The following is a 22,027-nucleotide window of genomic DNA, read 5'->3' on the forward strand; positions in this document are numbered from 1 at the left end:
TGAGTGAGTGAGTGAGTGAGTGAGTGAGTGAGTGAGTGAGTGAGTGAGTGAGTGAGTGAGTGAGTGAGTGAGTGAGTGAGTGTGTGAGTGAGTGAGTGAGTGAGTGAGAGTGAGTGAGTGAGTGAGTGTGTGAGTGAGTGAGTGTGTGAGTGAGTGAGTGAGTGTGTGAGTGAGTGAGTGAGTGAGTGTGTGAGTGAATGTGTGAGTGAGTGAGTGAGTGAGTGAGTGAGTGTGTGAGTGAGTGTGTGAGTGAGTGAATGAGTGTGTGAGTGAGTGAGTGAGTGAGTGAGTGAGTGTGTGAGTGAGTGAGTGAGTGTGAGTGAGTGAGTGAGTGAGTGAGTGTGAGTGAGTGAGTGAGTGAGTGTGAGTGAGTGAGTGAGTGAGTGAGTGAGTGAGTGAGTGAGTGAGTGTGAGTGAGTGTGTGAGTGAGTGAGTGAGTGAGTGAGTGAGTGAGTGAGTGAGTGAGTGAGTAACTTTGGTAAGTTTCAGATTTCAATTCTTAAATAACATCGATGGAGAGGGGCCCAAAAAATGCAGCCTGCCCAGTGTAGTCCATTTATTTAATCCGGCTCTGTAGAAGCGTATAAACTATTAAAGTTTTCCCCCGAATCTGAGGATGCATCATGAAAGAGAGAGAGTGAGTGAGTGAGAGAGTGTGAGTGTGTGTGTGTTTGTGAGAGAGAGAGAGAGAGAGAGAGAGAGAGAGAGAGAGAGAGAGAGAGAGAGAAAGACATGGCACACAACCACAAAATCAGGACAGAGAGAAAGCGTGAGAGACAAAGAGACAGAAAGGGAGAGAGAGATATAGAGAAAAAAGATGCAGAAAGACAGACACAGAGAGAGATACAGAAAAGGGGGATTAAAGGAGAAAAAAGAAAAAGTGACACACTTTTCTACTGACAATGACTCATGCAGCTTAATTAAATTAAATCGAACACTGACCTCAGGTAACCTTTTGGCACATTTAAGTAATGTGTTTTTGTTTGGTTTTTTTTTCTATAAGGGTGAAATTTTGCTATTTTCAAGCTTGTGGGGACATTTGTTTGAAACCCAGAAACTGAAGACACACACATCATCATCAGGATGTGCGTGACATGCAACAAACAGGACGGAAGTGGTGCAGGCATTTCAGTGTGTGTGTGTGTGTGTGTGTGTGTGTGTGTGTGTGCATGAGATCATGTCAAGGTCACTGTGATATCAATGAATGAAAAAGCACAAAGCACAGACACTAAGAGGAAAAAAACAGACAGTGGTGACAGAGATTATACACACACACACACACACACACACACACACACACACACACACACACACATACATACAGAGGCAACATTCAGACTCCCTTTCCCACACTGCTCACAGGGAGATGTGTACGTGCACATGTCTGTGTGTCTGTAGGAAACAGGAGCGGGTGTGTATACACACCCTCGTTTGCTGAGCATTTGCAGTTATGAATAAAAGGATGTGTGGTGTGCGTTTGTGCATGACCTTTGACCCTGTGTGATTTCAGGCATTTCACAGTATTGGTGTTTGCGTGTAGATTCTCACTGAATGTTCGTCTTGGTGTGTTGAAAAGGTGAAACTTTACACACTCGTGTTCCAGAACATCCCGGTGCACCGGTGCACTGATAGCCAGTAAAGGGAGATTGTGTAGTGGGTTTAGTAATGTAGTGTGTGTGTGTGTGTGTGTGTGTGTGTGGTTTATAATGTGTACTGTATGCAACTTGTCGTCTGGCGTTCATTTAAATGGCCCCACAGAGTCTGTCTGCCACAAAGTGTTTACATGCAGCAAATCCGAAACAAATGTGAACACAGCCCACCATCACACACACACACACACACACACAGGCTGCTAACAAACAAACCCATCTCTGGAAATATGGAGAGAGAGAGAGAGAGAGAGAGAGGGAGAAGGAGAGGGAGAGATGTGCAGGAAGAGTTATTCAGCTGTGTACAGGTTACCATGGAAACCAAGACTGGTGTTCATTCTTAGTGCGCTGTCATGGTTACACACTTCATATCAAAGAAATTCACTCTCTCTCTCTCTCGTTCCTACACACACGCAGCTTTCAATAAGTTATAAATAAGGATAATAAAGAAAAGACGTCTCTGTAATTATAAATGAATTGACTTTATTTAAATCAGCTGTTTGGCAGAATGCTACAAACAAAAACAAAATACAAGAAAACAAAACACCCCCTCAAAAATAAAATAATAATAATAAAAGACACCAAACTTGGCACTGAGTTACCGCTCATGGAAAAGAAACAAACAACAAAATAATCCTGTCTTTATTTATTTATTCCATGTAAGAGGAAGTCTTTATCTTCCAATAAGCATTCAGGCTGCTGTTGTAAATCATTATTACAATTATTGTTTATAGTAAACAGTCACTGACATTAGCATTAGCACCACCCTTACTTACAGAGCCAATCGTATCAGGAACGATCTTCCTCGTCATTTAAGGAGCCAGGACGTAGAAACTGTGCTAACGTTGTTACTCGTCAGCAAAAGTTGTTTCTGTTTAACGTTTATATAATTTTTTAAATTTTATTTGTTTTCATAATTACTACTGCGATTCGATCGTTCAATCACCTCAGAGGATCAACCGTGACTGAGCCTTTTAACTTCCGCTCAACACGACGAAGCGTGTTCACTGGAACTGCCGTGAGATTCGCGATGTAACACGGTTATCGTAGCAACCGTGTGGCGCAGCTCAAAATGGCAGCCAGGCTTTCGATCCTGAGGTAAAAAGCTACTGTTAATCAACAACAGAGAGAAAAAAAAGTCCTTCATGATTTAAAAAAAATTTCCATGACATAAAATTTTTAGAAACAAATTTTGTCTTTACCTTAGAAATACAAACAAACAAAATAAAAAACTTAAATGTCATGAATTTTTGTCGCCTTTTCAACCGTTTTTTACTTCCCTACAGCAGCTTCAGGGATGTCCTTCGACGCAAGCTAGCCGACGCTAGCTAGTCACCAGCCATTTAAACGTGAGGAGAGCCACCAATACCACATAGCGATATAGCAACACAGCTAGCCTTATTAGATTAATTTTATTAAATTAGCCCTGTATGCTAGTTTTTTCATATATATAATGCACAAAACCTGCTTGTGTACGCGAGCTGCACTATCCCAACCCGACTGTCTATGAGAAAATGAACTGCTTCAAAATCGATAGCACATAACGAAAAGGAAAGGATGTAAAAATTTCCAACCGACAATAAAACGTCTTGGAACTGACACGGGACAGCTTGAGGACAGAAAAAAAAAAAGCTAATTCTGCAGGCGATAAACAAAGGGTAGGTCTGTTTGTGTTACTTTCACTTCTCCTTAGCTTTATTAGCATGCCTGAGCTTTACAGGGAATGTTTTTTTTTTTGTTTAGTTTTTTAAAGTACCAGTACCAAACACTAAGTGGGAATGATGGGAATTTGGTCCTGATATAGGGAACACGTTCATAATTTTTTCTTCCGTACATTATACTACACTCTAAACACCACCGCTAATACGCCAGAATGAATTTGTTCGCTTTAGAGCCCTCTAGTGGACTAGAAAACAATAGCAACATGACAAAGTTAAAAAAAAAAACAAACAAACAAAAAAAAAGAGAACAGTAATACATTTTTAAAAAAGGCTCATACCAGTTGGGAGCCTTTACATGTTTGATCCTTTTGGCTTTAAAGGGGCAATATGCAATATATATATGCACATTGTTCTTGTTGTCTGGATCCTACTGGATCCAGCTAGTGATTTGTTTGTTTATTTAACCGTTTTTTTTAAAACACGTTTTTAATCACCATGTGTGGGAGCTGTACGTCCTTTCAAATAATAACACGTGGCAACAAAAGGTGAAAGACATGAGAGTGAGAAAAAGAGAGAGACAGAGAGTGAGAGAGAGATAGAAAGAGAGAGAACGAGAGAGAGACAGAGAGAGAGGCTTCATCCTAGGATTAATTTTGGCAGCATAAACAAGTACTTTAATGTGTAAGGGTTTGACTTAACCCTTTTTTCCCCCCATCAGAGCTTTAAAGTCCACATCGTGGTCAGAAGGTTGCACCAATAAGACGATGATATATTTTTACGCTGCGACTGCAAAATTCAAGTATTATTGTCATCATCGTTATTATTATTATTATTATTACAACAATCAGGTAGAACTGCTGAATTTCCCCATTTATACACTGCCAAAATGCCACCCTGTATGAATGTGTGTGTAAATCCGTGTGTGTGTGTGTGTGTGTGTGTGTGAGAGAGAGAGATTTATCTGACGGTCACGCCGAGTTTCTCCAACACACGCATGCCCTTCTCCTGATACTCTTCTCTGGTCAGCCAGAAATTATCTTTATCTTTCATGATGTCAGCGAGCACGGCTCCGCCCAGAAACACCATGTGCTTACGGCGAGGGGGATCCTCGATACGGATCTTAAACTTCTGCAGAGGGACACACAGAGTGAGAGACAGAGATGTTAGTTTTTATATCCATACCAACTGAAGTGCTGCGTCGAAGTGTGTGACATCGACGAGCGTCCGCCATCGACGGCAAACACCCACCGAATCGAAACGAACCTCACAGTAGCTTAGCGAACTACATAAATATGAAAACAAAGGTTCTGAAATGCTGCTTCTTTACTTGTGCCTTTCGGTTTTCTGTCATTTTTTAAAAAGTTTTTAGAGCGTCAGAATCCAGAGAGACACGATGAGACAGAGTGGTAGATTTATAATACATTTTTTATAGTAAATATTATGCTTCATGGTAACTGATTTTAGTTACTCTTACGGACGGACGCGCAGAACGTCTATAAAAGTATCCTCAGTTATATTAGGGACTCGCGTTCTATAAACTACAAAAACATAAACATGTTCCATGACCTGTATTTGCGCACTGAAACGTGATTGGTTGTTACATTTTATGATGTTTTATCAGCTTATTGGCTTCATCTCATATGCATCATATGCTTTGTGAGCTCCGAAACGTCTTATAAGCTACTTTTGGATTCTGGCACCACCTGGTGGTTGAGATGCGACAAGCCAAGTTTCCAACAAACCTCATTTATACTAGTGTGCTAAGAAAAACCAATGTGTGTGTGTGTGTGTGTGCGTGTGTGTGTGTGTGTACTAACGGAGAGCTTGTCCACATCTCCTTTGAGCACTCTCTCCAGGTAAAGTTGCTTGAGCTCGCGCTCCAGACGGGATGGAAGACCAGGATACATCGTCGAACCGCCGGACAACACAATATGCTTATAGAACTCAGCCCTGAGTGAGAGAACGAAAGAGAGAGAGGGAGAGAGAGATAGAGAGAGAGATAAAGATTTAAATCAGAGCTGTCAGAAAACTACAATTGACTCCTGCAGGAGACAAACATCAGCCTTTAGTTTGAGCCCAGAGAGACAGGTTTTTGTCTTGGTGACTGACCTTGTGTCAATGTCGGCTGCTTGGATGGTGTTGAAGAGCAGCTCAGCCACGCCCACCCCCTCCACGTTAATCAGGTGTGGCTGGAAGAGCGCCTCGGGAGCCTCGAAACGCTCACCTCCAACCTTTATTACCCTGCCGTCTGGCAGCTAGAGAGAGAGAGGAGAGAGAGAAAGAGAGAGAGAGAGATTATCCTACATGCAGATGTGTTGCAAAAATATTCCCCAACTTTTACAAAAGAAACATTTGTTTAGGACATGCGTCTCGTACCCAAGAGCAACAGACATTCTGGAAAACTCCCCCCCCCCCCCCCCCCAAACACCTTAACAGTTGAAAACAAGTGGAAATTTACAACTTCACCCTGCTACCCTCTAGTGGGAGCATAGTAGAACTTCAATACATATGTGTGTGTGTGTTTGCTCACAGTGTAGGACTCGACCAGCACGGTAGTCTCCAGAGCAAGTTTCTGCTCCTGTTCGATGTTGTATCCCACGTAGCACAGCTTCTCCTTCATCATCCTCACTGTCTCAAAGTCAGCCGAGTGGTTGAAGGCGTAACCTCTTAGCAACAGCAGCTACACAAACACATTAAGGAGGAGGTCAGGAGAAGGGCCGAGTGTGTATTTTGCCGAGCTAACACGTATAAATACACAGTCTTGAAGGAAAGGAACGCATGTATGTACATTTTGTGTGTATGTGTACCTTGATGAGGTAGCGTGTGATGTCTCGGCCAGCAATGTCCAGTCGTCGTGTAAGATGCGGCAGAGAGAAGCCCTCGTAAACGGGACAGATGTGAGTCACACCATCACCAGAGTCTACAACCACACCAGTGAGCAGGCCTATACACAAACACACACGCACACAATAAATATTTAGAACAAACTCCTATCCAAGGTCAAACTCAGACCTTCACCTTTAAACCTAGAACCTAAACCCTGACCCTTTAAACCCTAAATACTAACCATAAAAGTTGCTGTTGTCTGCCTCAGTGGATCGTCTGGTCTGCATATTTGATATAGGTTTTGTGCCAGATTAAGCACAAGAATAAAAACCCCAAGTTTAATATCTACCCCTAACCTCCTACCACAAAAGTTGTCCCAAACCCTCATCGTTTGCCTTCATACATCAAGTCTCACACCTGCCTACAACATTAAACCTTAATGATATACCTTCCAGCCTCAATGCCTCAACCATAACGCTCTTCCCTATTCCTCAACTTTTTCCTCTACCCCTCTACCCCACGGCTCAAACCAAGCCTTAGAGCTCATCCCTCAACTCCAAAATTTAAATCTAACCCTAAAACACAACCTTCAGAACTAACTCAATTCCCCAACCATCAACCCTTTCAATCAAATTCTAAACCACAACCTTCAAATGTAAAAGCAAACCCCAATCCTTAAACCCAAACTAAATGCTCAACCCTAAACCGCAACCTTCGGTTCTATCTCTAAACCTCAGGTTTTAACCCAACCCATCAAATCCAACCCTAAACCCTAAAGTACCCCTCAACTACAACTTGCAAAACTTCAAATCGACACTTTCATCTCTAACCCTTTGCATTTAAACCCTACACCAGGGGTCAACAATCTTATCCAGAAATGTCTGGGTTTTCATTACAACCAAGTAGAAGCCCAGCTGATTCCACTTGATGTTGGCCTTCAATCAACTATTAAGTCGGGTTCCTATCAAGGGTCTTATCATCACAGTCTCCCTGACAAAACCCTACCCTATACCCCAATCCTCAGACTTTAACCCTCGTCCCCTTCACCAACATCGTTCACACACTCGGACCGTCCGCATGCTGCCTGGATACCTTGAGCGTATAGTGTGAGCACAGCCTGGATGGCGATGTAAACGCCAGCGAACTGGTACGTCTCGAACATCACCTACAGAGAGCGAGAAGAGAGATAACCGGTAAGCACATGCGCAGATCCTGGTCACATTAGTTCCTAGCGTTGAAAGGTCTCATACCTCAATGATCTTCTCTCGGTTCTTGGTGGGGTTCATTGGGGGCTCCGTGAGCAGGATCTTGCAGTTGCGCGAGTCGATGTTAAGCTTCTCTGGGCCGAAGGTGTAGTCCCACAGGTGCTTCATGTCATCCCAGTTGCGCACAATGCCGTTCTCCATCGGGTAGTTGACCTCCAGCATGGAGCGCAGCTCACTTGCTTCGTCCCCCACCATCAGGTCCTGTCGTGGTTCAGAGGTCACACATGGTCAAAATATGTCTCTTTAAATAGCGAGCCTCGTCAGGCTTGTGGTGTTTTAGCTAGGAACACTTAAGGACCCTGTCTCAGCGCCTGCTATAGGTGAATTAAGAGATTATTCCTGAGTACCATGAAACCTGCGGATTTGTTTTCATCTCTAATGAGCAAGTGCGCTGCTAGGCGGTTATCTGTATGTGTGAGTTTATGGAGTACACAAGTGAACAAGATTTGCTATTGTACAGATTTGCAGGAGTCCTGTGAGATAAGATTGTGACTTGACTTGTGGGATGTGGTAGCTTAATGCTTAAGGTTTTGTACTACAGATCTGAAGGTTGCGAGTTTGTGACACAGGTCCACCAGGCTGAGCCCCTGACGAAAACACCCTTAACCCTCAATTGCTCAGTTGTATAAAATGAGATAAAATGCAAGTCACTACAGATAAGGGTGTTTGCCAAAGGCCGTACGTGTACTACACGTACCGTGCGAATGCAAAATGCAGGGATTTACATATACAAGTACACAACCATTCATGTGTGTTAGAAAATAAGTGTACGACTGTGATGAACATTATGCGAACACATAGTTGTATGCGACAATGCATATATGTAAGTGTGCTAGAAGGCAGCTGTACTAGTATGCAAGTATGTAAGTGTATGTGACAGAGATGGGGGACTCGACTTGACTCGAGTCAGACTTAAGTCGAAAATTTGAGACTTGAGACTTGCTCGACAAATATTAGAAAAAGACTCGACTCGACTTTGACTTGACATTCATGACTTGAGACCTACTTGTGACTTGCACGCGTGTGACTTACTCCCATCTCTGGTATGTGAGCGTGCTATTATGCAAGTGTGCTAGAATACAAACGTGTAGGTAATAAAGCGCTACCAAGCATCCTGGTATGGAATTGTGCAGCTTTGCAGGTAAAACACTGTGTTAGTGTGCAGAACAGTATGCAGGCGTGCAAGGGTGTACGAGTCTGCAGTTTGTGTGAATGTGAGCTGCTAGGTTTCAGACATGCTAGTAAGGAAATGCGTATGCTAATGTACGCCGAAATGCAAGGCTGCAAGCACGATTGACGTCGTCTATGCGAGTATGCTATTTTTTATAAAGGGAGTGCGGGCCCAGGCCAGATCTGGCACCGTCTTCTTCCTCTCCGTCACAGTTATAAACGATCTGTTGCTTTCACTTCACACTTTACAGCTCCAAGAAGAAACTGCCTGTCGTTATTCTTAGCATTAGTGCTTATAGCATTTCCTTAGATGAGCCAAACCTGCATAGTCTCGTAGTTCTCGTTAAAATAAATGTGTCTTGTTGAAGACAGTGAGGGTGCAAGGGAAGCTCTTTATTTAGCGCTCACATCTGCAGCACAGTAGGACGAGGAACACTGATGCAATCATTATTGACTTCATCAGGGAAGAGAACTGAAAGGCAGCCAACAAGCACACACACACACACACACACACACACACAGAAACTACACACACTCAAAACTGAAGTAAATCTGAATGTGACTTATTTATCAAAAGAACACAAAGCCACCAACAGGAAACGTGAAAAAAAAAGAACGAAAGAAAAGAGTGAGACAGATCATTTCAGTTTCCTGTTTTCTAAAAGCGTCTCCACCTTCTTATGGGTAATGAAGCTAAAACTAAAGAGAGAGAGAGAGACAGAAAGAGAAAGAGAGAGAGAGAGACACACAGAGAGAGAAAGAGAGAGAGACACACAGAGAGACAGAGAGACACACAGAGAGAGAAAGAGAGTGAGACACACACACACACAGAGAGAGACAGAGAGAGAGACACAGAGAGAAAGAGAGAGAGAGACAGAGAGAGAGACACACAAAGAGAAAGAGAGAGAGAGACACACAGAGAGAAAGAGAGAGAGAGAGACAGAGAGAGACAGAGAGAGAGAGACAGAGAGAGAGAGAGAAAGAGAGAGAGAGAAAGAGAGAGAGATTATGTAACTGTGTGAGTATGTAAGTGTGTTATTATACAGGCATGTGTGAGTGTGCAGGTGTATAGTTATATGTATGTATGAAGATATGAAGTGAGCTACTATTCAAGTCTGGGAGTAATCAAGTGTGTGAGACTAAGTATGAGGTGTGGAGATGTCCATGTAAGTGTGCAACAATGTCATTGTGTGAGTAAACAAGTGAACACAAGTATGAAAGGATACAGGTGTGTGAGGATGCATGTGAGGAGGCAGGTGTGTGTGAGGAGGCAGGTGTGTGTGAGGAGGCAGGTGTGTGGGGAGGCAGGTGTGTTTGAGGAGGTAGACAAGGATACAGGTGTGTGAGGAGGCAGGTGTGTGTGAGGATGTATGTGAGGAGGCAGGTTTGTGTGAGGAGGCAGGTGTGTGTGAGGATGCATGTGAGGAGGCAGGTGTGTGTGAGGATGCATGTGAGGAGGCAGGTGTCTGTGAGGATGCATGTGAGGAGGCAGGTGTGTGTGAGGATGCATGTGAGGAGGCAGGTGTGTGTGAGGATGCATGTGAGGAGGCAGGTGTGTGTGAGGATGCAGGTATGTATGAGGAGGTAGACAAGGATACAGGTGTGTGAGGAGGCAGGTGTGTGTGAGGAGGCAGGTGTGTGAGGAGGCAGGTGTGTGTAAGGAGGCAGACAAAGATACAGGTGTGTGAGGAGGCATGTGTGTGTGAGGAGGCAGACAAAGATACAGGTGTGTGTGAGGAGGCAGGTGTGTGTGAGGAGGCAGGTACACTAGTAAGTGACTCCATTGTTACCTTGATCTCGATGTTGCCCACTTTGGCTGTGGAGCGGATGATGGGTCGCCCCACCAGCGCGGGGAAGATGTGCTCAGGGAAATTTGAGCCGGCATATCCACACTTGACAAACTAAAAGTGAGAGTGAGAGAGAGAGAGAGAGTGAGAGAGAGAGAGAGTGAGAGAGAGAGAGAGAGTGAGAGTGAGAGAGAGTGAGAGTGAGAGAGAGAGGTGTCATTACTGTCCAGTCAATATAGTCTAAAGTGTTACCTACATTGTAAACATTTATTTATGGAGAGCTCAGTAAAATCAGCACACACACACACACACACACACACACACACACACACACACACACACACACACACCGTATGTCCCCTGCCTCTGTGTGTGTGTGTTGCTCCTGTTTGAGCAGTGAATCTTCTGCTGACCCACAACCTAAACCTTCTCCCATCTAGACGCCAGGATTCACCTGCCCCGCTTCAGGATTCTACTGCCCAACCTCAGGCTTTTAGCAAATGGCCACAGGCATCTAACATGCAGGCATCAGTCTTCTAATGCACAGCCTCGGGCTTCATCCACCCACCCAGCCTCGGGCTTCATCCACCCACCCAGCCTCGGGCTTCATCCACCCACCCAGCCTCGGGCTTCACCCACCCAGCCTCGGGCTTCAAGCCTCGGGCTTCAAGCCTCGGGCTTCACCCACCCACCCACCCAGCCTCGGGCTTCAAGCCTCGGGCTTCACCCACCCACCCACCCAGCCTCGGGCTTCAAGCCTCGGGCTTCACCCACCCACCCAGCCTCGGGCTTCAAGCCTCGGGCTTCACCCACCCACCCAGCCTCGGGCTTCAAGCCTCGGGCTTCACCCACCCACCCAGCCTCGGGCTTCAAGCCTCGGGCTTCACCCACCCACCCAGCCTCGGGCTTCAAGCCTCGGGCTTCAAGCCTCGGGCTTCAAGCCTCGGGCTTCACCCACCCACCCAGCCTCGGGCTTCAAGCCTCGGGCTTCACCCACCCACCCAGCCTCGGGCTTCAAGCCTCGGGCTTCAAGCCTCGGGCTTCACCCACCCACCCAGCCACGGGCTTCAAGCCTCGGGCTTCACCCACCCACCCAGCCTCGGGCTTCAAGCCTCGGGCTTCACCCACCCACCCAGCCTCGGGCTTCAAGCCTCGGGCTTCACCCACCCACCCAGCCTCGGGCTTCACCCACCCACCCAGCCTCGGGCTTCATCCACCCAGCCTCGGGCTTCATCCACCCAGCCTCGGGCTTCATCCACCCAGCCTCGGGCTTCATCCACCCAGCCTCGGGCTTCATCCACCCAGCCTCGGGCTTCATCCACCCAGCCTCGGGCTTCACCCACCCAGCCTCGGGCTTCACCCACCCAGCCTCGGGCTTCATCCACCCAGCCTCGGGCTTCACCCACCCAGCCCATTCTGTAGCTAACACACTTCACAATATGTGGGACATAAACCACTCAAGGCCTGAGGGGGAAAATAACAGAACTTCTGCTGCACGTCTGCACACAGATTAGCTCTGAGTCATGCGCAGTGTTAGAAAAGTGTGAGCTGACTTCCTGTTCGAACGCTAGGTTTTGTCAGAAGACGGAGAGAACACACACACTGACTCACACACAGCGCACACGTTATTCTGTGTACACCAGGTTGCCATATTGAGTGATTATGTACACTTTATTTTTTTTTAAAATCGTGTTTCACATCAAAGCATGAGAACAGGAACTCTTCTAACATTTCTAAACATTTGTGATTAATCTCTAGAGTCGATCGTGATTAACACGATGCGGGTGACAAAAGTGGTTTTGGAGACGGTTTGAAGTGATGTCAGAGGTGAGATGGGTGTGTGTGTTTGGGGGAGTGTTTTTATATCCTGGTGGGGACAAAATGTCCCTACAAGGACAGAAATGAGACAAGTGTTACATTTGTGGGGATGTTTATAAGATCCCCATGAACTTAAAAAGCTACAGATTCTCCTTTTGGTTTCTGAGATGAAGAAAAGATTTTTAGTAAAAAAAAAAAACTAGCTGTGGTTATAATAATGTCAATGACAGGTCCTCACGAGGATAGTAAAACAAGTGTGTGTCTGTATGCGCGTGTGAGTGAGTGAGTGAGTGAGAGAGAGAGAGAGAGAGAGAGAGAGAGAGAGAGAGTGAGTGTGTGAGAGTGAGAGAGTGAGAGAGAGAGAGAGAGAGTGAGTGTGTGTTAATCCCCCCTGTCCCTTCTACAATGCTCTTCAGCATCCGGGCCCTCAGTATAAGGGCCCTCAGTATCAGGGCCCTCAGTAAGCACGAAGAACACAAACACAGCTGTGAATTTCTTTTCCTATCCGATGTGATTATCACTGGCTATCAATCAATGAGCTAACATGCTAGCATGACAAACCGTGTCATTTCTCCTTCACGTGACGTTAAACACGTCCGCAACACGTCCCCAGGCTTGTTCTCTAAACGTTATTTAACGTTTTCTCACCGAGACGTTTTTTTTCTCTCACCATAACAACACTGCTGACAATCACATTCCATTGACTAGCCGTAACCACCCCGAAACTTCCTCACACACCCGTATTCCGTTCCGCACGACATGATTGGTCGAGCGAAAGTCATTCGCCTACCCAGAGCCAATCAACGCGCGGAAGCTGGATGCTGCTAGCCAATCTCTGAGCGAGAGGCGGGACTTTCCGGAATACGAGTAGGGACTAAAGAACCGCCACCCAAGACGGTAGACTTCCAAATGTTGAGCGATCTAAAATGGCGCAGTCACTAATCCCAGTCTCTACTAAACACGCAAATAAAAGACAGAGCGTGCACTCACCCCGGTGCCGTTATCACACACCACCACTTTCCTCCCCTGACTGTCCATCTTCTGATCCAAAATCCGAGAATCCGCCCTGATCTGGCAGCCCAACTTTCCTCAGCCACAGGCGGAAGCGCCGCCCAGCTCCACTTCCGTATTCAACCACCGGGAGGCTTATCAAAATAAAAGACCCCCTCTTTAGCGCTTCTACAACTACAGCGATAAGCATAGATATCTATGAGCGATAAGAAACCAAAGCTAAAATAAAAGTCCCCTCCTTAATGCAGCTAAAAACAAGGTTTTTAAAATTAATTAAAAGTTAAGTAATTAATTACTTAAATTAATTATATTAATTATATTATATATACATAAAATTAATTAATTAATTATATATATATAAAACGCTATATATATAAATAAACAATAGTGCAAAACGCTATAAACACATTAAAAACTGATAAATTTTACCCTCAAACATAGATTACGGCTTTAACGAGTGCTGAGCGATACGAATACCAACAGTTTTTATGATGTATAATAAAGGAAATTAAACAACAAAGCAGCAAAATAGAGTCTAACGTCCGATCGGCGAGTCGGTAAAAAGGTGTCGTGAGTAAAATCTTGAGATACCGATATCTTAAAGCACGAGTTAGGATTAAAGTGTTTTAAAATCGAAACCCGTACAGAAAGTCAATGAGTTCCGGAGACAGGAAGGAGCAGTGAAGGTGGATTTCAGTAGCTGTATTCTCAGGTGACATGATAAAATAAAAAAGAACAATTTCATAAATTAAACAAACAGTACGAGCAACAACCACCGAAACATCTCCAGATTTAACGGCATTCAACAACATCGAATATGGACATTTATTTTATTAAAAAAAAAAGAAGAAGAAAAAGAAAAAAGAATCCAGTGTTGTTTTGTGTAATCCAGTGTTTCACTTCATCAGACAACGATCCTGTGATCCCAGGATGAAACGTGATGAGAAGAACAAAGTCCAGGAGGAATGATCGGTAGCACTGTTTACATTCGAGCTTTACAAAAGATGGTTATCGCATGAGGACGTGGAGACTGATCCACACCAGTGCCGATATGAATCACTAATGAGACTGGAGTCAGTGACGTGTCCAGAGAGACGAGCAGATCCGAGTGCGACACATGATGACAGCAGCAGCGGCTTGTTCTCGACATCACGTTACATGATCGACCCGTTTTCTTTTACATGGATGACAAACAGTGCAGATTTATATGGGGAAAAAAGTGAGAAAGATAGAGAGAGCTAGAGACAGACAGAGAGGGATAAACTGTAGTGAGTGGTTTGTCCCTAAAATAAAACAAGCTTCAACACATCGATTACATTTTCTACAAACCCCAACACACACAAAACACACACACACACACACACACACAGGTTTTAGTCCGAGTGCAGATCTAGTCGTCACAGAAACACAAATCCCTCAGCACTACTTCTGTTCACGGTGCCACGGAGCATGATGTGGGCACTGGGCTCAGAGCTGCCTCCGCTGTACCCCTCCAGACTGTAGTCCTGCCCTCTGCCCTCCGCAAACGTGAAGATTGGGTAACGATCCTTAGATGCAGACAAAGCCTGAAGCGTAGAAAACACAGCGAGAAAAACCGAGTCAAGTCACAGGACTTCTGACGTCTGAGTCCATAAACCTGCTGGAGCAGAAGCTGAGACTCACCTCACTAACAGCTGACCACAAACACTCCAAATCCTTCTTACTGTGAGCATAAAAACCCAGAGTGCAGCTCGGATCCATGCGACTGAAGTTCATCTTCCTCGGAGAGTTACAGTGATAGGACTGAGAGAGAGAGGGAGAGAGAGGGAGAGAGAGGGAGAGAGAAAGAGGGAGACAGAGAGAGGGAGAGAGACAGAGAGAGGGAGAGAGACATACAGAGAGGGAGAGGGTTACACTGATGTGTCTCTGATTTAATCTTTAATCTGGTTGCAGCTGATACTGATCCGATCTCAGTCTGATCTATGTTAGTAAATACATACACATCCCTCTAAACGTCTGACTAAACTCAGGACACTGTGGCTAGACTCGACTTGGGGATTAGTCTCACGGCTGTCCACAAAACCTGGACTCTAGAACTGAGGCTCTGGCCTCGACTCAGACTCCAACACTTGGGTCTTGGAATTAGATTCTAAAGTTTTGACCCTGCATCAGATTAGGGATTATATTGAGATGTCACGGCTCGCCGCTACGGGTTAAACTCGGATCTCGGATCAGCGCGTCTGATACGAACCTACCCTAGACGATGTTTAGAGGTTTTAGTTTCTCCGGAGGCGAGATGATTAAACGTGGTGGGTTTTTCCGCAGGTTTCATGTCGTCAACAAACCCAAGTGTTTGGCCAGTGGTCAGATGTCACACACTGACAGAACGAGAACACAGAGCACAGAGTCTTGAGATTCTACACCAGCGTTAGGTCATTTTCCGAATTGGGAAATTCCTGCGACATTTTTAAACCTGAAAATCAGGAAGTTGCTGTAGCTGTCGCGTAAAGACGTTAGACATACAAGTGGGGTTTGGAGTCATTATGAAACCTCTGACAGCGGCTGTAATCCGAACGTTAGCTACAACACTAGCGTATAGCTGTGTTCATGTTAGTCTGTGGCCTTCATTTGCATACTGGACCATGATTGGCTCTTACATTTTGTGATGCAATAACTCTTCACCTGTCACATATTTGTGGGATGACATAACATGACGTATAAACGACGCTCTCTTACCTCCAGCGGGAAATCTCCTTGTGTGACGTCTACCACCATCTGACAGTAGTGTGGGTCTAAATACAGCAGCTGCTCATCTGAGGGACACGAAGCGACCGATCAGATCACAGATCGAAAAACTAGGCAGCCGATGGAGACAACCGATACTCACCGTGAAAGCCGACGAAAAACAACGAGTGTTTGGGTTTCCCGCCGATGATCCCGATACAGCAGTCCAACTTCAGAAGATTCTAGAAAACATAAAAAGGTTTGCCGATGAACGACTTTATAAACAGCGAGTCGACGTTACACGTGTTAGTGCATATAAAACCCCCGAACTGTGACAAGCTAAAGAACAATAACCCACGGTGCAGTGGAGTGAAGCGGAGCTACTTTGCTGATTGCTTGATTGATTAATTAATGAATAAAAAAAACACACCTCCTTCCTGAAATGTTACAAAGCCACACTGGTAAAGTTACTGATTTACTGACAAAGCACTGATACTGGAGATTCCTGCCAGAACATTCCATTCCATGTTAAATATCATTCATTCATTCATTCTCTACCGCTTATCCGAACTTCTCGGGTCACGGGGAGCCTGTGCCTATCTCAGGCGTCATCGGGCATCGAGGCAGGATACACCCTGGACGGAGTGCCAACCCATCACAGGCACACACACACACACACTCTCATTCACTCACACACTAAGGACAATTTTCCAGAGATGCCAATCAACCTACCATGCATGTCTGGACCGGGGGAGGAAACCGGAGTACCCGGAGGAAACCCCCGAGGCACAGGGAGAACATGCAAACTCCACACACACAAGGCGGAGGCGGGAATCGAACCCCCAACCCTGGAGGTGTGACGCGAACGTGATATCAATGCATTTTTTTTCTTCAGGTATTTATTAGGTTTAGGTTACGCATTTCGCCTGTTACTATAACATGTCGAGCTGTTACTATAGGGACGACGACATTTTTGAACGAGCGCTTTAACACGGTACATCCTGAGACGTCGTGGCTTAGAAACAACGTGCATGACCAGTGTTGTGATGTCATTTTAATGCCCAAGGAGATCTAAAGTGTTGTTGGTTTGGCTTTTGAATAGAACGGTGTGTTTAATAGTGACGTTTAAAATCACTGTAAGACACGATATTCAACATCAACAGCTTCTGAAGCGAGTCGAGCCACGTTTAAAAACGTTTACAACATGCTGAGCTTTACCTTGACACATTCGGTGTAGGCGGGGTTTAGTGAATCGCCTCCCAGACGCACCGGGACCAGAACGATGACGGACTTCCATCCGGAGCTCCCGGAGTCACACAGCCGCATCACGTCCCCTTTATACACTACGGACAAAGAAACGTCGTTTAAAATAATAAATGGGGGGAAAAAAACATACGCTCTGACTCTGACTCAACCCCACTGAACACCTTTAAGATGAACTGGAACATCATCAGTGTCTGATCTCTAATACTAATGCTCTTGTAGCTGAATGACCCCAAATCCTAACATCTATGTGCCAGAGGACAGGATTAATAATAATAATAATATTAATAATAATAATAATAATAATAATAATAATAATAATAATAATAATAATAATAATAATAATAATAATAATAATAATGGAGGGGGGGCACGGTGGCTTAGTGGGTAGCACGTTCGCCTCACACCTCCAGGGTCGGGGTTCGATTCCCGCCTCCGCCTTGTGTGTGTGGAGTTTGCATGTTCTCCCCGTGCCTCGGGGGTTTCCTCCGGGTACTCCGGTTTCCTCCCCCAGTCCAAAGACATGCATGGTAGGTTAATTGGCATCTCTGGAAAATTGTCCGTAGTGTGTGAATGCGTGAGTGAATGACAGTGTGTGTGTGTGCCCTGCGATGGGTTGGCACTCCGTCCAGGGTGTATCCTGCCTTGATGCCCGATGACGCCTGAGATAGGCACAGGCTCCCCGTGACCCGAGAAGTTCGGATAAAGCGGTAGAAAATGAATGAATGAATGTATAATAATAATAATATTATTAGGAGTTCAGCACGTAAGGGCGAGATGGTCAGAAGAACACACACTGTACATTAATGAGCAGTAAATCTGCACTCGGCACCTGTGCAGTCCTGAGCCACGTATACGACCAGATCGTCCAACTCTGAGCTCTTGTCCACAGCTTTCCTAAACACATAAACCAAGCAGAAAGTGAATCGTCTTGTACGTCGCTCTGGATAAGGACGCCGGCTGAATGCTGTATGTGTAAATATAATTGTGAGCAGATTACGAATCAGCTATACGCTTGTCTTACTCACCGCAGGATGTGTGCGACGAGTGAGGGTCCGTACCAGTCTCCAGCCTTCTTTCCTGACTCCCTGCCCAGCTCGACCAGCCGGTGAACCCCGAAGGGCGACATCGGCTCGTCAGCGAACCAGGACACCAGCCTGCGGTGGAGGCTTTCGGTCCGCGCGTCACGTCTCGGCTCGGCGGGTTTCGAGACCTCGCTCGGGACCTCTGAGGACGGACGTTTCTCGGACGCCGACGTGCTCCACTTAGAGCTGAAGGAGGGGATTGAGATACCGCTGGGGCGAGACGGAGAGGAAGGTCTCAGCACCTCGAAATCCACATCGGCCAGCTGAGGACAGTCCGGCCATCTCCAGTCTGCAAAACAGACGACTAGTAATTAGTCGATTAGTAACAGATACCACACGCGTGAGCTGTACCTCAGATACAGTTTCTCTTGATCGTGATATGGAGTGTCTGTCTGTCGCGTACGTCGAGGCAGAAGATGGAGCATGAGCCCCTGAGCGAGCAGCATCTGTCCGCTGCGCAGCATGCAGCCCCAGCCGCAGTCCGACGTCAGGTTCGAGCCCTCCAGTTGAGCAAACTCCTTCCTGTAGGTGAGCCACACGCGTGAGCTGAATGCCAGCCGGAAACGCTCCACTTCCTCTGAGGAAAGAGGCAGTACGTTTGACACACTGTTGCGTCATTACGCAGGCAGTTTGTTTGTTAATACTTTACTCGCTGCCCTTAAACTGACTTCAGTCCTATTTGGTAAAAATGATCCGATTTGCTAATTAAACCAAAGGAGCCTCGTTAGCTGATCGTTAATACAAACGTATAAATGTGTCATTACTATGCTATAAAGAACTGAGATATGATCGATGCTCATGGCACGTCAAAACATCTCCGGGGTCTTAGTAGAGCCGTCAGAGCTCTGTGGGGTTAAACAAACACTCAAAGTCACTAATGGCTGCTTTAATAAAAACTACAGACCGGCTGTTATATCACACTTGGGAACACACTGGCAGCCGCAGCACACGGTAAACACACAGGTGCAGACCGCACAGAGAGAGAGAGAGAGAGAGAGAGAGAGAGAGGGCAAAGAGTCTCACCTTCAGTGTTGAGTACGTAGGACTGTCCCATCAGGAACAGCGGTGACGTTTTGTTAAAAACGGTTTTGCTCTTTACCGACCAGCCTGCAGGAGCACAAAGCGGATCAGAGATTAGCTGGAAACCGTCGCAAGTTCGCCATTGAGCAATCTAATTGTAAATAAGCCCCGCCCCCTAGCGCTTCCACAAGTTATTTTTAAATGTTATCCACGGTTTTTTTTTATTATTTCTGGATCACGTTCTCTAAAACGCACCGTATTTAACATTGTTCCACGCCGACATCAGCCTCAGTTTCAGCTTATCCACCTCATCGGGCTCTCCTGCCCCGTCAGCAAGCGACCCGTTCCCGAAATGCCCCCTCGTATCCAGGACCTGTCTCCTCCCATCCACAAGGTCGCCGTGAAGAGCTCCACCCCTCGCGTACTGGGCGCCGCTGGGCGTTACGGAGTTCATGACTCAGGCCTCTTGCTGACCTCCGTGGAGTGACATCATCACCAGCGCAAGCTGAGGAAGGGAAAACAAAAGAGACTCCTGATTAACAGTCAGGCTGTGATTAGTTTCCTCTAACAGCGCAGTTCCTATGTGATTATCTTCCTCACTAACCAGGTTCCTGAAACAAACAGACATTAATGAGAACTGGAAATACTGGAATAACTCAAGAGTCTGTAGATCAGTCACATAGGAAGAGTGTTTATTCGGCCCTGTGGTGTGTGTGTCATTACATTAAAGCCTTAGAACACACACATGACTGAAAAGTGAGTCACTGGACACCTGAAGCCAGGTGTGTGTGTGTGTGTGTGCTGACAAAAAAACACTTGGCGTGTCCAGCTGTGATGTTTTCCAGAGAACAGCAGGTGAATGAAACACCACCGAAAAATAGTAAAACTTCACATTTTTTCCCCCACACAGATGCGTCTATTAAACACATTTCATATTCGATTCCTTCCTTTCTTTGTTTTCACTTCCTTCTTCACAGGAGCGAGTTTCAGGGAAAACCCAAGTGCAGAAACGAAACCACGAGCGAGCACGAATATTTCATTCAGAAGAGTGAGCACGGCGCAGTACCAGTCCATGCCAACATAAAAAGCTTTATATGAATATTTAAAAAAAAAAGAAAAGTCAGCATGTGAATTTATCTTATACCGCAACTCGCTGACACTGGAGACTCCTTCCATAAATGTTTATTTATAATATTCCCATAACCGCGAATCCTGAAATGTTTTTTCCCCCACACACGTATTCCGCAACGATTTGTTAAAGAACGTCACGTCGTAGCTTTTGTTCGTTTTATAGCTGCGTTCGATGTTGTGGGACGTCCGACACTGACCGCTTTCATTTATTAAACAGCGACAAGTACGTCATACTTTTTGTAATCTGTTTATAGTTACGTTAAACGTCACAGGACCATTTTATCCCTTACGTGTCTGATATCCGTACGAAGCTCTACCTTCAAGAAGTAAGACACACGTCACGCGCAAGAGATCGTGACGATACACAGATATGCAAATCGGTGCTGTGATGTCATTCGGTGACTCTCGCACTCTGTACTTTCCCCTGAAACTGAGTTGTACAGCTGTGTGTGTGTGTGTGTGTGTGTGTGTGTGTGTGTGTGTGTGTGTGTGTGTCAGAAGCTTGGACACACGACCTGATTGAAAGCAGGCATGTGATCCCATTGTGACTTACATGCAGCATTTTTTTTTTACTACTAAAGTCTGGGGGGGAAAAGTAAAGGTGGCAGTGACTAAAATATATTAGTGACAAGAAACACGATAAGGACAAGATACAAAAATATCCGTCATATTTATTATTATAATATTAATGCACAAGTTTTAGAGAACATTTACAAATTTATCAACGTTGTCCTGAGTGTAAAAAAAACCCCTAAAAGATGAAGACAGAAGCTGACACAACCTCCTGTGCTGCTTTAAACATATATATTTATATATATACTTATATTTGAAAATGAATTAGCAGAGAAGCTAATGCTAAAGGCTAAGGCTAATGCTTAGGCTAAGTCGGTTAGCTACTTGATGTTGTTATAGAGTTGACACTTACCTCAGTATTAAAAGCCGCATGTTTGTGTGTTGTGTTCAGGTTTGTGTTCAGCTGATGTTAATGTTGTTGTTAAACACTAAAGCTGGATGTCAAGGCAAGGACGTGTATGTAGACTTCACCTTAACTAGCTAGTTAACTACATAACCAGCTAACCTTCATACCCGGCATGTCTATCTGTCCAGCCTAGAAATCCTAGTTTAATACAAGCAGACGATTAGGACCTCCTGTCTGATCTACGTCAAGCTTGAACCCCAACAACTGCCGCTTTCGTCCGACGCTGTAACGCCAATTTACTTCCTTTATTCGTCACAGCGGCCGTGTTCCAAACAGCGCCACAAGCACTACGGAGGCGCCCTAATGAAAGACTAGCTCGCGGTTTATACAGCGCGCGCGCAGGACACTCAACGTCCAACAGGGTGCAGTTTGGAACACAGCCCAGGTGCACGTGAGCCCTGTATTTACTATTGTTAATCTGACGCATCGCTGTGTTAACAAAACTGTTTAATCTATCTATCTATCTATCTATCTATCTATCTATCTATCTGTCTGTCTGTCTGTCTGTCTGTCTGTCTGTCTGTCTGTCTGTCTGTCTTGTGATGAATCCACTGTACATGTGATGCACAAAAAACCATGATTCAGACCAGTCCACTTTCTCACAATGCTTCATGGTCCAGTTTTGATGTCCACTGCAGGAGTTTTCAGTGGTCTTCAGG

The 22,027-nt window shown here is 45.4% G+C and overlaps 2 protein-coding genes across 2 annotated transcripts; both read right to left on the minus strand.

The window, feature by feature from the left end:
* Positions 1 to 2,110: 2,110 nt before the first annotated feature.
* On the minus strand, positions 2,111 to 13,323 carry actr2a (actin related protein 2a). The gene is made up of 9 exons (XM_027178950.2): positions 13,167 to 13,323; positions 10,362 to 10,472; positions 7,387 to 7,602; positions 7,229 to 7,301; positions 6,118 to 6,254; positions 5,841 to 5,990; positions 5,420 to 5,565; positions 5,128 to 5,260; positions 2,111 to 4,438 (listed from the first exon to the last, which is right to left on the minus strand). Exons 1-9 carry the CDS (start codon positions 13,212 to 13,214, stop codon positions 4,268 to 4,270), a joined length of 1,185 nt encoding a protein of 394 aa, XP_027034751.1. The 5' UTR covers positions 13,215 to 13,323; the 3' UTR covers positions 2,111 to 4,267.
* A 551-nt stretch (positions 13,324 to 13,874) lies between these two features.
* Positions 13,875 to 21,627, minus strand: atg4da (autophagy related 4D, cysteine peptidase a). Its single transcript, XM_027178948.2, has 11 exons — positions 21,315 to 21,627; positions 19,514 to 19,763; positions 19,262 to 19,345; positions 18,642 to 18,815; positions 18,182 to 18,527; positions 17,986 to 18,050; positions 17,109 to 17,233; positions 16,054 to 16,132; positions 15,903 to 15,979; positions 14,850 to 14,969; positions 13,875 to 14,752 (listed from the first exon to the last, which is right to left on the minus strand). The coding sequence occupies exons 2-11, from the start codon at positions 19,710 to 19,712 to the stop codon at positions 14,585 to 14,587; spliced, it is 1,437 nt and encodes a 478-aa protein (XP_027034749.2). The 5' UTR covers positions 19,713 to 19,763; positions 21,315 to 21,627; the 3' UTR covers positions 13,875 to 14,584.
* Between the last annotated feature and the right edge of the window lie 400 nt (positions 21,628 to 22,027).

Source organism: Tachysurus fulvidraco, chromosome 18 (genome assembly GCF_022655615.1).
Source record: "Tachysurus fulvidraco isolate hzauxx_2018 chromosome 18, HZAU_PFXX_2.0, whole genome shotgun sequence".
NCBI classification, from domain to species: domain Eukaryota; kingdom Metazoa; phylum Chordata; class Actinopteri; order Siluriformes; family Bagridae; genus Tachysurus; species Tachysurus fulvidraco.